This window comes from Pogoniulus pusillus, chromosome 15 (genome assembly GCF_015220805.1).
Source record: "Pogoniulus pusillus isolate bPogPus1 chromosome 15, bPogPus1.pri, whole genome shotgun sequence".
Classification (NCBI taxonomy): Eukaryota; Metazoa; Chordata; class Aves; order Piciformes; family Lybiidae; genus Pogoniulus; species Pogoniulus pusillus.
This window is the reverse complement of record NC_087278.1, coordinates 6,718,348-6,733,727: the sequence shown is the minus strand read 5'-3', so window position 1 is coordinate 6,733,727 and position 15,380 is coordinate 6,718,348. Positions and strand designations below refer to the sequence as shown.

The window sequence follows — 15,380 nt, the reverse complement described above, 5'->3', positions numbered from 1 at the left end:
TATTTTGCATCTGGCACTGAAGCTACAGCTCTACTGAGGTGTACTCTGCAATGTTTTTAAAACTAGTTCAGAAAAACTAAGTAAAATTTGCTGTAGGATATTAAACATAGCAAAAGTTGAAGGAAAGAATGTAAAAGTCTTTTCAAGAGAAAACACATTGGAGATAAAAAAGGTCACCCCTCAGGCACAGGAGTTTGGGTAACACAAAGAGTAATGCTCAGGAATTAAAAATGCAGTGTATGCTTGCCTGGTTCTTCACCTCCCTAGGTATCTGAGACTGGTTACTCTTGGAGACAGACAGACCCCTGGGCCTAACTCAGCATGGATGCTTCTATTTGATGTTATACTCTCAACATTTCAGAGTTGTAACTCAGTCTTTTAAGAGGGAAAAAAAAAAAACCCAAGCCACTGAGTAGCCAGTTGAGAAGAAAAATATTCACTGGCCAGCACAGAACTGTAACAGCACTGCACCGAAGCAGCTATTGCTTGCTATGACCCAGTGTACAAAGGGTGCAGTAACTGCCCATGCTGTAACTACTGCAATCAGCTTTTCACTTTCATAGTCCTGAATCCACCTACAACGTTAAATTAAATTAGGGAAGTGGATTGCCAAGACTGATGCAACAGAGGAGGATCTGTATGCTGCAACGTCGAGAGTAAGGTGACTCACAGCAACGAGCTAGGCAGCTAAGGTAAACAAAATCGTTCTTTATCTTCTCACTCTGGATCAAAAGGAACACCTGCAGGAAGAAGGAAAACAGAAGATTATACATGCATGTGCTTTTAAACGAGCAGAAGGGAGATCTGCCTCGTTTCAACATGTAGCTGATGCTTAAACCACACAAACAACTTCGTGAGAAGCGTTAGGGTAGGCAAGTGCAGCGCAGGGCCAGCTCTGTTCTGGGTAGGTGGAGGATTCAAACAGTGCCTTGATAGGCACTTCAGCAGCTTCGAAGCAGAGCTGTGCAGTGGGTGCGGCTTGCTCTGAACAAATGCCAGTGGGTGGCCATGCAACACAAACAGCACAAAGGAACACTGGGCCTCTGGGAAAAGCTATTTGGAATGTGTTTGTTTAGAAAGCAATGCAAGCAGTTACATTAGCATCTCCTTGAAATACCAGAAGTTTCACATATATATGTATGAGCCTTTCCTCCCCATACGTGTCAAAGATCATTCCAGGTCAGCAAGATGCCGTTCATAATTTGGGTTTCAGCAAGGTTCTGAGGCAAAACAATGGCCTTGTGCAATTCACTGTACAAACACAGGTGTATTACGTTTTGCATCTACAGGGATGTGATGGAGGATGTCACACATGTTAAAATGTACTCTGGCTTCGGTCCCAAAAAGAAGCTGTTTGTGCCTCTCTGCAGGTTTATTTGTAACCACAGTAGGATGCTACTGGCAAAATTCAAGCTACCGCTAGAGCTGCAGACTTATGCACTCAGATCCACACATGACTGACATTTTTATTGGGTAGACACTGCAGATCTCCTAATTTTGGGAGGGAGGGGGAGAAGAGAAAGCAGCATTATCACTCTAAGTAGCAATCCATCATAGGTTTTACTTCATTATGTCCAGGGAGATAAGCTTTTACATAGAAGTGCTGCATGTGGAGATATTTTACAAGCTTGAGACACTGGAGAAGGGTGATCTCTATATGACTGTGTCATTACTATCAAATATCATCCATTAGGACAGACTAATCGATTTAGTGACATAATTCCATTAATTGCATCAGCTACCAAACAGAAGTTTATACAGAAATATTTGTAAGAACAGAAGTGAACAATGTGGACTAGCAGCAGTTTACATCTGTGGCTGCAGCTAAAGCTTACTTAAGCCTCAGAACTCAGAGTAGCCTGTTAGTGTAGTTTGAAAAGATATTCACCTGCATTTTCATTAAGCTAACTAAATTAAGGTAGGCAAATTGGAATATATATCCATTTTGCCTGACAGAAGAGAGAAAACACCTCAGGGGAGGGCTCTGTTGTTGAAAAACCTGAAGAGTTAAAAAGTTAGACAGAAAAAAACCCAAAGAAAACCCCAAACCAACCAAACTCATATGATTCACTTTAGACTATGTGGTTGGGATTTTCTTTTCTGGCTTGTCTTCTTTCTGGTCTTGTGGAAAATGTTGCTTCCATCTTCGTAACAGCTATTTGATTTTGCATGCTTTAGCTGTAATTAAGTTCCTACTGCACACAGACACACAAAAAAATACGCTGTGTGTAGGTTAATCTTTTCCAGCTGCATCGGGATGCTTCTGAATAAGATAGTGAGCACTTCCTCTTTTCCTCCCACCTCTCCCAGAGGAAGAATTTGGGATTTTTTGTTTTTTAAACACAAAATTTCTAGGGACACCTAGAAGCTCTTAACTATTCAGTGTCTTTTACACAGCGTGCCCTAGTCTGTCTGAACAATGAGATTGCCTGGGATCCCAGACAAAGAGCAGGAAATCTGATTAAAAGGGCATTCTTTGATCAATTAGAGATAGCTGCAAGCACCCTTGTGATGCATCACAAGCAGCTTGACTCCCTATGTACCTCACATTATAAGATTATCTTGCTGATCTTTTCTGAACTGTGTTTACTGAGAGTTTTAGCTCCTCTAAGGGGAAGGTGATGTTCCACATAGCCAACTTATTTTCAACCAACGTGAAGATGTGAAAGGAGAAAAAAGAAAAAGGTGTGGGAAATGCTTCCACGTTTGTTTTTTGTTTAAAAAGTAAACATGTACCTCTTCAGCCTCAGCAAAACTGCCCATGGCAGCTTTGGCTTGGGCGTAGTTGAAGTTGAAAGTGTCATCACTGTGGAAGTAACTCTGGAAAATAAGCCACACAAACAAAACTCAGATAAATAAACCAGGAAAAAAACGTCCTCCCATGGTGTAACAGCATTACAAATATCCCCCACCTTCCCCTCCCCCAAATCTGAGTCAGACTATATCAAGACAATGGCAAGGGAAGAGAAAAAAAACCCCACATTATGAACATAAGGCATTTATAAACAGTGGGTAGAAAATTATGGACTGGCTTTCCGTCCTACATTCGTGACTATGAGCAGCTGGAACATTCCACAGTATTAACCATGAGAGACCTGGATAATGCTCCAAGCTCAAAACTGCAGTGGCAGCTTTTGTGGGGATAAGTTTCACTTCGGGCATGCGACGACATGCTGTGCTGCCCTGGTGTCTTACACCTTCCAAGCACTTACTTCACCACTGGGGTGGTAAGGATGCAGTTGACTCCCTAATGGCTGAAGGAGATGAACAGTTTGTTTTTCCAAGACTTCTCCAGGTTCTACAAGAGATCCTGTGGATCTGGTTGCAGGACACTGGATCACATGAGGCAGGTGGAGTAGCAGTGCCTGAATGCAGCCAGACACCACACCTTGTAATAGGACATCCTTAAGCTCAAGCCTTGCTTACAGGCAGCATTCTCTCAATTTGAAATGCAACACAAAGGTTTCATCTCACCATGTTAGACTGGACACAGCTGGTTAATGACAGATGAGGTTGATCTAGATGTATCTTTTCTGAGAAGCTACATGGACCAAAGCAGGAAATATCATGCTAGGTACAGGTTAGCCTAATGCTTCGGTTTGACCCAAATAGCTGAGATTTTATCATTGTCAGAAGTGCAGATGGAGTGTAACTCAGATGTCCCATACTCCTGTACCAGTAAACCTGGTAGAGATAAGGTGGAACACAATACCACAGCTACAGTGTGGATGGGGTTTGAATTCTTGTTGAGGAAGGGTGCAGTGCTTATGAAAGAGCATGGGAAAAAAAGCAGAGTAGTTTATCCACTACAGTTAGTGTAAGAATAGCCTTTGTGTGTATGTGGAAGAAGAAAGGTTTTCCATTGCCTATAAAAGAAACATAATTTGTGTAGAGCAAATTTTAGTTTTGTTCTCTCAAAGGTTAAGGAGAAGATTAAAAAGCATAGTTGGGATAGTATCAAAGATATGGGAAACATGGGGCAAAACCCCTTCCCAGTGCTCTCTATCTTCTACCATGAAGGGACACTTGAGGAACCTCTTCCCTACCACAGGCAGTCAAAGGGTACTGGTTCAATCCACCCACATACATCGAGCTCTTGCCTTGAGAGGAGAGGTGGGGGGATTGCCACCATTTGCCTCATCTCTGTTTTACCCAAACAGTCTACATTAAGGTTCATCAGGCAGCAAATGGGCAAGAGAAAATTAGGGTGAACCAACTGGGTGAACCTAAGCTGAGTTTGTGAAAACATTTCAGCACCCTTAGGGTGAACTAACTGGTTTCACCATATGAGAATTGCAACACTTAACTATTCTTCCTCAGCGACAGTTTCGTGTGAATCAGTCTAAGTTCTAGGTTAAGATGATTAAGGGGCTGGAGCACTGCCTTATGAGGCAAGCCTGAGAGACCTGGGGCTTTTTACTCTGGAAATTAAGTATCTGAGGGTTGGGTGTCAAGAAGGAAGAGACAGCCTCTTCTCACTTGCACCCTGTGATTGGGCAAGAGGCAACAGCTGTAAACTACAGCACAGGAAGTTCCACCTCAACATGAGGAAGAACTTATTTACTGTAAAGGTCACAGAGCACTGGAACAGTGTCCCCAGAGAGGTTGTTGAGTCTCCTTCTCTGGAGGCTTTCAAGACCACTCTGGATGTGTTGCGGTGCGACCTGCGCTAGATTCTCTAGTCCTGTTCTGGCAGGGGGGTTGGACTCAATCTGCAGGCATCCTATGATCAGCAAGATCCTACTTTTACTGCAAGAACAGCTCATTCTGTTCAAGTCACCCTCATGTTAATTTTTAGCTAAGTCAGGAAACAAACTTGTCAGCAACCAAACTCAAAACCGATGGCAAACTATCCTGGTTCTACTAATGCTGCAGACCAAACCTACTGCAAAACCAAAACCAGCAGAAATGAACTACTGTTGTGTTCCACTATCAGCATTCTCAGCAGGTAGATGTTTTGTTTCTTTAAAAAGAAAACAAAAAAACCCAAACCCCAACAATCCCCACCACATCATATGTACAGGACTCCATTCTGGTGGTCTTTATAGGGGTTTTCAATCTTTTCACACAACTACCTGCATTTGGAGCAATATCCTTTTCACTGAGATGTTCAGACAGCTACACAATGAAGAGCTGGTTGTGCCCAGAACTCAGCTGAGTCTGAATTAGCTTGTCTTCTCAGTTGATCCTCTGTTAGAATGTCACCCTCAGGGCAGCTGGCAATACATTTGTAAGAAGGTGTCTTTTGAGACATTCTCATGCCTAAAGCAGTTTTCATCAGTCACAGATGAAGATGGTGAACTCTGAGTCTTCGCAGAGTGCAGAGATCCACTTAATGGGCTGCTGAGATTCTACTGAAATACAAAGGTGACTGTAAAGCTACCTAAACCTGACCTGTAACATGCTACAGGAAGAATTATTTTAGTCCTGTGACTTGAAGAGAAGGGGAATGATCTAAGCAAATCTGAGTAGTGGCTAGGCTTAGCTAAAACACTATGAAAATTATCAACTCCTTCAAAAAAGACCATGCAAGGCAAGTGGCAAAAAAATTCTGGTCTTAGTCTTTCTTGTTTGTGCTAGTTTGAAGCTAGCTAGAATGTTTTGGTGAGGAGTAGGCCACAGGCTGTGAAAGAGAAACAATGGTGATGTCTACTTCACTCACAGGCTTGCTGAGATGTGTAAGAACAAGAGTATAAACATAGATAAGGCATTCGGGCACTGCCTGAGCTCTGGCCTGCACTTTTCTCTCTAACCTCACCCTCCATTTCTCTGATTAATCCACCTGCTTCCTACCCCCCTGGCTGACCCTCCATTCTTCCTTGGGGCACAAGGCAACGTCTGGGGTAAGCTTGAGGGGTGGGAGAAGAACGGTTGGGAGCCCCTCTTGGGGACTCAAGATTCTGTGTGGGCTATTGTGTCTTTGTATTACCTTTTACCTTGTATATAACTGTATATACTGTAAATATCTGCTTGTAGATTGTGCTAAGCTGTAAATACAAGCTTCAAATTTCCAGAGCTGGCTGAGTCCAGTCTGGAATATTTCTGAAGTTGGGGGGGGGAGGGAACACCCAAACCACCACACTGTTTGTAAACTGAATTATGTCTCAAATGACCAATATTTGTGATTCCCTTTGAGAACTTAACAAATACATATTTGACTTAAACATGACCACTTTGCCAATCACTAGATACAATCTACAAGCCCTTCCAGACTTGCAATCTCAACCCTGCTCTCAACTGTGACAATGAGCTCCATGAACCAACTGTGTTTTGAGAGGTACAAAATGCCATTTTCTTACAAAATACATTGTGAATTCACTGCAATTCCAGCAAGCTGTGTCTTGTTTTCAGCCTCTCACAAAGCAAATGGTGGCTTCAGATGGGCCTTGGTTATTCTAATTCCCATTTTGTATTATTTTAGATTCTTAACATCTCTCTATAGTAAATAATATGTATCTTCTAAATCTCTGAAGACAATATTTCCATTTCTAATCTTCTCTGAGCCATCCATCTCTCTGCATTTGAAGGGTAGTGTCCAGTCTTTCAAGGAAGAGTACACAACTGTGCAGTGAAAGGCATCATCTTTTTTTATATGGAATTTGCTTTACTTAGCTTCATATTTTGTTTCACCCTTATAAAAGGATTCACATTATGAGAGTGAAAACCGAGGGGATGTTTTAGAAAGGTTTATTATCTTTGCCCAAATATGGGTCAAATCAAAACAGATCCATGGTTAGTGAAGCCAAAGGCATGCCTATGTGGAAAAAGCCAGCTTGAGAGCGGAGATTCACACACAGAGGTTAAAATCTGCAGCAGGAGTCTTTTTTTACACACTTTTAGCAAAATATCTCAGTTCTTAAAACAAAATACTCAGACAAGCAGAAGATAACTCTTCCCCTTTCCTATGCACACATAATGAAATGGTTTGTCCCAAATCTAACAAGACAAGAACTCTTTCTTCTAGCTGGGATTTGTTAGCTTCAGTGTAGTAGGACTGAAAGTTTGCATACCTGTACTCCCCACTGTTTCTACCTCCCTCTTGCCAGTTTGTAAACATTAAATCTACTCTGGATGAATATTTCCCACTGCATGGGCTCTTTAGACTAACATCTTAAAAAATAAGACTGACTACTCTGTGCTTTTCCATTCTGCTTCAGATTTTCTTTCCAACCTTTCCTACACCACTTTCCTTTATTCCCTCATGCAGAGTTGCCTCACTTAATTCTCTCCCTGTAGCACTTCTCCTGCCTCAGGACTTGGATCTATCCTTTGACCACTCTGTTGTCTACTTTCATCCTCCTGTTTAGAGATGTTAGTTGCTTGCTTTTTCCTTCACAACAACTAGCTTTATACGCCAATATTAATGACAACTCCACTTGTCCCCCCAGATGCTACTCTTCTCTCATTTCTTAGCTTTGCCATGTAGCTTGAAGGTGGTGAAGTGAGTAATCACATTTAACTTGAACCTTTTCAGGTTAGAACTAGTTGTTCTAGGAAATGGAAAGAGATGGGCATTTCTATGAGGTGACTCATTCCATTCTAAGATAAGTGTAAGAAACACACAGGATAAAGTCTCCTCCATAAATTACCATCTGACCCTGCTGGCTATAGACTAAGACCAGATGATGAGTTAAAGCTAGAAATCTGACTTTTAGATGGCCCAAATTAGGCAAAACAAATCTCACTGTCAGTTTCCACATAGTTTCCACATACCCACCAATTTGGGGGGCTGGTGCTGTGGTGTCCCTTCATCCACTACAGTGGAGTCATTCCAGTGGCTACAGCCACTTGGGATTTCTTCAATGATATCCTTCCAGACAATCCAAAAACTTTCCAGCTTCAAATTTTCCAGCTGATTTTTGGCACCACTGCAGTGACTGTTTTCTCTTCCTATCTCACTCTCCTTAAAACACTGTAATTGTGCTTACCTTAAAATTATAGAATTGATTCAGTTGGAAAAGATCTTTAAGATGAAGTCCGAGTATTGCCTAACTCTATGAAGTCTGGTGCCAATCCATGCAAGCATCTCCTCAAAGCATGTTCTCTGTACTGTAGTGAGTCTAGAGAAGGGTAACAAAGCTGGTGAAAGGTCTGGACAACAAGTCTTATGAGGAGCACCTGAGGGAACTGGGGTTGCCTAGTCTGGAGAAAAGCAGGCTGAGAGACCTTATCACTCCCTGAAAGGAGGTTGTAGCGAGGTGGGTGTTGGTCTCTTCTCCCTAGTAAGTGATAGAATGAGAGGAAATGGCCTTAAGTTGTGCCAGGGGAGGTTTAGATTGGATATTAGGAGAAACTTCCTCACTATTACACTGTTATTAAACACTGGAGTAGGCCTCACCATCCCTGGAGGTGTTTAAAAGATGCTTAGATGTGGCACTTAGGGATGAAGTTTAGTACCAGACTTAGGAGACTTTGATAATGGTGGGGGACTCAATGAACTTCTAGGTCTGTTCAAACCAAAATGGCTCCATGACTTTATTCTAAGCTAGATCCATTTTATTCATTACCATTATTGGTTCACTGATAATGCTGTATTATGACATGATAAAATGCAACATTGCCTTGACGGTACCATTCAGTTTACTTCTGCAAAAATAATCTTCTTAGCTTACTGCTTTGCTAATATTGCCCTATTGTAGCCCTTCAGGGACTGCTTGTAAAATGTAGATCACAGCATGTTAAAGAGATTGAGTCCAACTCCCCTGCCAGAGCAGGGCCATACAAGCTATCCCAGGTCACAGAGGAACACATCCAGACAGGCCTTGAAAGTCTCCAGAGAAGGAGACTCTGCAACCTCTCTGGGGACCCTGTACCAGTGCTCTGTGACCCTTACAGTAAAGAAGTTCCCCCTTGTGTTGAGGTGGAACCTCCTGTGCCGCAGCATATATCCACTGCTCCTTGTCCTATCATAGGGAGAGAGTGAGCAGAGCCTGTCCCCTCCTCCTGGCACCCAGCCCTCAGATAGATGTAATTACTTTCAGAGTCCTTCAAGTCTTGTCTTCCTTACATACTTATTTCATTAAAACTTTGTCCCCAATTATTAACCAGTAGCAATAATCTCCATCACTCCTTTGATAAGTCTTAAGAAAATATTGTTTTTTCCCTCCATGATGTCTACCCCACAAATATCCACACTTTTTATTTGTCTCCCTGTAATTACCTTCCTTGTCTTCTGTGATGCCACCAGAAAGCAAGATAATGATGACATTCCAAGTGTGATGAGCCCATCATGCCCACCAAACTGCTTCTTTATATTCTGATCCATTTGCTGTACTTGCCACTTATGTCTCACTGTTGTTCCTGTGCCAGTTCCACAGGTAGTGACTACCTGCATTAGAGTACTACCAACACAAAATAGTACTAACCTTGACCGAGTTGAGGTAAATCAGGGCATTACCAAACTGTTTCAGAAGAAAGAAGCAGGAGGCCATGCACAGCCTCCCTGGAATGGTATCTAAAATTCAAAAAGAGAAATTCAGATTTGTAGAATTTTAAAGTCACATGGTAATGGAAATCACTGCCAAGACTGCTGGGGAATATAAAAGCAGCTAACACCTAAAAATAGTTAACTTGCCTTTTCAGGCAAACAACCACAATAGAGGTTAGAAAAACTGTCAGATCATCGTGTCAACTTTTTCTACTGCATACAGTAACTATTGCAAGGCTTGTTGTACACAAATTCAACAAAAATCAGTTGTTTAACTAAGGTCTTTTCCATGACACAATTGGTCCAGAAAGCAAATCACATCCCGGGCTGCAACAAAAGATGTGTTGCCTGCAGATGCAGAGAGGTGTGATTCTGCTGCTTTGCTCTGGTGAGCAAAGTACTTCACCTGAACTACTGTGTCCAGGTCTGGAGCCCTCAGTATAGGAAGGACATGGAGCTGATGGAATGGCTCCGGGGAAGGGCCACCAAAACGATCAGAAAAAAATGTTATTGCTGCATAACATCTCCCATATACTTTTAGTGATTGCATCAAAGGAACAACTGACCGAGCAAAACATCTTAAATCCCATTCTCAGCAATGAATACTACCAGAGACAGGAAAACCAGAGTTTTATAGCTTGCAAAATTCTCATTTTGAAACATCACTTTGGGTCACCTAAGAATATCTCAAAGAAAAGAATGAGCAAAGTCCAGAAGCAATGTTTCATTCTTCCCACCCATGACCAGAAATGTCTGACCTGGTCCTCCTTCAATCTTCCCACCCATGACCAGAAATGTCTGACCTGGTCCTCCTTCATTCTTCCCACCCATGACCAGAAATGTCTGACCTGGTCCTCCTTCATTCTTCCCACCCGTGACCAGAAATGTCTGACCTGATCCTCCTTCATTCTTCCCACCCATGACCAGAAATGTCTGACCTGATCCTCCTTCATTCTTCCCACCCATGACCAGAAATGTCTGACCTGGTCCTCTTCCATTCTTCCCACCCATGACCAGAAATGTTCTGACCTGGTCCTAAAAGAGGAACTCAGAAACAGGTGCTTTTCTCCATTATTCTTGCAGTATTTGTAAGACTGAGGTTAAGCATCAGAACTGGAAATGGTAATGTTCATTTACTTTTGCTAATGTTCCTCTTGCCCCATTGCTTCCTTAACTTATCTCTGAAATCTGATCTGTTTAATTTTCCACCCAATTGAGACCCTGGCAGAAGAGCATGAGAATTAACTATAAAAATGTAGTTACAACCTCCTTTGTAATGCCAGTTCTATTTTACATCAAGGGCATTAAGAATCTTTATTAAGCTTTAAAAAAAGCCCAGTAGGCCAAGCTGCTGTTCTGGCTGTTCTTTATTGCTGCTAGAAGGTGAATATTGACTGTAAACACTTCCTGATGATTTTTTGATTTGGGTGTCCCTCTTCCTCTTGAAGCACAGAACTTCCACCATGAGAAGAAGTGTGTGCATGTATTGGAAAGGATTTACACATATCACTCTATTTGCTCTATGTTACTTGAACCTCCAAGTCATAGGTCTAATTAAAAACAGCAAAAAGGCTTAATTGATGCCTCCAAATTACTTTATAAATACATGACACAGTATTCTTCCTAAGCTGTCTACTGCTGTTTTGATCTAACTGCAGTCATGGGATTTCTGTAGTTAGCCAAAGCAAGTCAGAGAAGCAGAAGCTTATTGGGGAAAGAAACAACCCACCAATATTCCACATCTTCATTGTAATCCATTCATTTTTGATAATCCCTATTAAAAGTCAGGAACACTGTAGGCCCACTTGCAAGCAAATACACAGCATAGGATTTCCTCACTCAAATGAGCACATCCTACTTCTCTATTATAAATCTGCTAAGTAACTTGATAGAGATCTCAAACACACAAGCTAATGCTGCTGGCTTCCTGCAAGGATTGGCCCAGCGGGAAGTGCCAAAGCATGACTTACATGCTTGAACAGCGTGGCTGACTACTTAGCCAAAGCTCTAGTGTACAAACAGCAAGGATGCTGTTCCTCATTCTAAGTTCATCAAAACAAAGGCAGACCAAAAGTGATTACAAATATACAACATAGTGGCTAATATGTTATGTAAAAATGATCATATCAGTTCCAAAATCTGCTTGGTTCAGAAGCTTGCTAAGAATATACAGCTACAGAAAGGAATATATCCTGATTTCACATAGAATACTTGCTCTGGTGTGTAAGCCCACTGCCTATGACATTTCTCCCTGCCTCCAGAAGTCTGCACCGAGGATTTCAAACCATCACTGACAATTTTGTCTTAAACAGTCAGTGGATTTTACTTACAAATTTCTTTATACCTTCCAGTTCTCACAAGATCCTATGTCAAATGAGCTGTGTTATGTCAAAAAGGAGATTGTGCTGTTTGCTTTAACTATCTTGCATGATGGTTTTTGTCAATGCTCTTTGGTGTCTGATACTGTAACTAATTCTTGTCTCTTATTCCTCTTCTTGTCTCCTGTACTGCTGTGTACCGTGAACATAACCAAACTCAGTCTCCATTTTCCAGGCCACGTATCCTCATTTATTTAACCTCTCCTTGTAGAAGAAGGTATCCCCTTTCTCTCACCATCCTTGCTGTCTTTATTGCATCCTTTCTTGTGCTACCATGTATTTTACACAAATCTAAGAACCACACCTGCAGACAGCATTCAAGAAAAGGAACCACATCTGTGTACAACGACACGTTAATTATTTTTGCTTTGTTCTCTTTCCTTATCAATTCCTAAGATGCTCTTTAAGTTCTCTGATAATTATGCCAATATAGTATAAGGGTTTTTCTCTTACATACTACTTCACATTTATCAAAGATAAATTTAATTCATGTGTTATTACATAGCCTTATGTATCCCTCCACAGCTTTCATCATTGTGGAAGCTTTCAGTTTTCCTACTATGGGTAATTTTGTGCAATTGGCCAACACAGACATGTCATTATTTGTCTCCTGTAGCTCATTAATTATGAATACAAGCTCTTTTTTTAAAGAAACAAAAGGTTTATTCAAGTGTTAAAATCAGGTGCATTTTATTCTACTGCACTGAAAATTCTCTGTTGGAAATGAGAAAGGTCATTAAGGAGTTTGCCTTCTTGAAAATAGCACTGCAGAAATTTTTTGAGGTATTTGCTAACAGAGGTTTTGAATTTGATTAGACCCAGATCACTCTAAAAAAAAATGGATTTTGATAGGGAAAAAAAAACAGATTGAGGTGTATGTAATCTCTGCATTGGTGTAGAATCACCTGTTCACTTGTGTGTGAGGTGAAAACTTAGCCTTTAAAAAGTCATTCTTTATATTGTGCCATGTCATTGCTTTTGCTGGCTCAATATGGGTAGAAGAGAAATCTTCAACTGTTATTTAATTATCTTGCTATATAAAAATCACTAACCTCCTTAATATGCCAGTCACTGTTCCTATCCAGGCTGTCTGGTTAATAATTCAGCCTCCACATGATGAGTCTCCTATCTGTACATGTAATTTAAAACTATTTTATATTACTCACTGATAAAGGATTCTATAATGTTTAGAACTATTCCGCCACTGACATAATCTAGTTAGTAATACCCCACTGTAAATGAAATAGGATCAATATCCTACATGTTGCTTTCTTCCTGTCACATTAAAAAAGTTATTTTAGGTTTACAGCTTCCTCTTCTAAATATAGATCATAGAATCAGCCATGTTGGAAGAGACCTCTGAGATCATCCAAGCCAACCTAGCACCCAGCCCTATCCAGTCAACCAGACCATGGCACTAAGTGCCTCATCCAGGCTTTGCTTGAACACCTCCAGGGATGGTGACTCCACCACCTCCCTGGGCAGCCCATTCCAATGGCAATCACTCTCTCTGTGAAGAACTTCCTCCTAACATCCAGCCTATACTTCCCCTGGCACAACTTGAGACTGTGTCCCCTTGTTCTGCTGCTCCACTTAATTCATCTTCTCCTAAAACATCTAATATTTGTTTGAACACACATTTGCTTTTCTTCTGATTGCTTTTTTGTTATGTCCTATCTAAACTGAACTCTGTTGGCCTCTCTTTTCCTGTCTATAGTTTGTCCCTTGTTGGAGGATACAAAACCCTCTCCTCACACTATTTTGGCTTTAAAGGAGGAGTTATCTTGAACTAGCTCTGTAAATCTCCCTTACTTCCTCTCTAAGCCTTACTCACTCCATCCTCTAAGCCAGCATTCTGCCAAGGTTTTAAAAGATGGCAATGCAGGTTTTGCATGGAAATACCAAGAGTATTACATTATTTGCAGTACTAATGCTTCCATTTCTTTCTAGTTGGAAATCATACTTCCCATAGGCTCATTCTCTTCCATTAACCCATCTTCCTAATTGGACTACACTTCCGCTCCCCTTCCTGCCAACACTCAACCATACTTCAAGTCTCAGCCTCTCCATTTTGTTTACATATGGGTTTAAAAATGCTGCACAGTAAAATTAAGACTTTAAGCCTCCTACTGATTTCACTTTTGGTTTTGGGATGCATCCTCACTATAAATCATTTCAGGCTATCTTTTCTCAGACTACCTCTGTATTATCTCTGTATTTTTATCCACGTGTGCTACGTTCACTTGTCACATCTGCATGACAGTTATGGACATTAAGAGGTCTACCACAACTGTATCAGTCATCCTGTGACTCTACCAGCATCACTAACAGACTCCTCCACTTCTACAGTTCACATTGCAGCTGGGATCTCAGCTAACAGAAAGAAGCAAAGGGATAACTTCAATGTGAAAGGAATGTGCTAGGGAAACCTCATCTATGGCATCACTTTCAAGCTTCCAACAGGAAGCTCTCTGCTGCATGATCTTAACAGTACAAGGGCCCTAAGGATAACAGAATGCTTCAACACTATTTCCTAAAGTTCCATCAGTGCTGCTCCTCTGATGCTCTGCACTCCTCCTTTTTAGTCGCCACGGGCACAGGAGACAGCATTCTGTCTCTGAGGACCAAATGCACCTAAAGTTACCCACCTAAGGAAATAGTCCTAGTGACAGAGACTACATAGAACACTGACCTCAGCCACTTCTGCTGAATTTTTCTGTTTTAACTACTGGTGTTTGAGACTTGGGATTTTTCTGGGTTTCCTTTGACACGTGGAAAGGAAGACAAGATATTGTTTTGGTCTAGTATTAAGTAAAAATAAATACTGAAAACATGTGGATTTTTTGAAATTAGGTTCTATCTTGGTTTTGTTTTTTTGGTTCAGCCACAGAGTTAGTCCCAGAGCCTCCATCTCTCTGTAGCCAAATCCCTCCTTATGTTTTCAGCCTCAAGGACACACTCCATGCTAGGACTCTACGTACTCAGTAGGCTTTCATTAGCAGTCCCAGACTTGTACCTGTGAGGTTTCAGCCACACACTTTATCTAATTAGGCTGTTGCCTTCTGTTTCATAATGGGGATTATTAGTCAAAGGCAAGCTGCCACAGCATGTAACAGTGAAGACTAGCAGTTTGCCTTAGAGCCTCTTTTTGAGCCAAATTCATATACTAAGTTTTGGAAGCAACTGAGCCTTTTAAAATTAAACTTGCAAATTTGTTTCAGACTCTAAATCAGACTTTGTCTTGCTCATACTACAGCCACAAAGTGCCTAGCAGTAGTTACATTAACAGCCAGCAGTTAGACAAAGTTATGATGGTATATATTTGGATATTGAAAGAAAGATTAGACAATGGAAAAGAACATTTAAAACATACCACATTCACTGGCTGATTCACCCACCAACTGGAAGAACTGCTGAGCAATTTTCAGATGATCTCTCTGAAGGAAGGAAAAATAATTTCAAGAATCTAACATGAGTTCTACAGTCGCTACTACAACACACAGTGAAAAAATGCCTCTGAGGAACAGATAAGGAGCAACAAACAGACAGAACAGGGTGAAGTCAAACCAGAAAAG

At 41.2% G+C, this 15,380-nt stretch overlaps 1 protein-coding gene across 2 annotated transcripts in view; it reads right to left on the bottom strand.

Annotated features, from left to right (window-relative positions):
• The window catches only part of IFT56 (intraflagellar transport 56), a 53,861-nt gene that overhangs the window by 12,570 nt on the left and 25,911 nt on the right, over positions 1–15,380 (bottom strand). For both annotated transcript variants that reach the window (XM_064155098.1, XM_064155097.1), the window contains exons 12-15: positions 15,179–15,242; positions 9,366–9,454; positions 2,737–2,820; positions 671–740 (exon numbers count right to left, since the gene is read on the bottom strand). In XM_064155098.1, the coding sequence (XP_064011168.1) occupies positions 671–740; positions 2,737–2,820; positions 9,366–9,454; positions 15,179–15,242 (307 nt within the window). The remainder of the gene's footprint in view (positions 1–670; positions 741–2,736; positions 2,821–9,365; positions 9,455–15,178; positions 15,243–15,380) is intronic.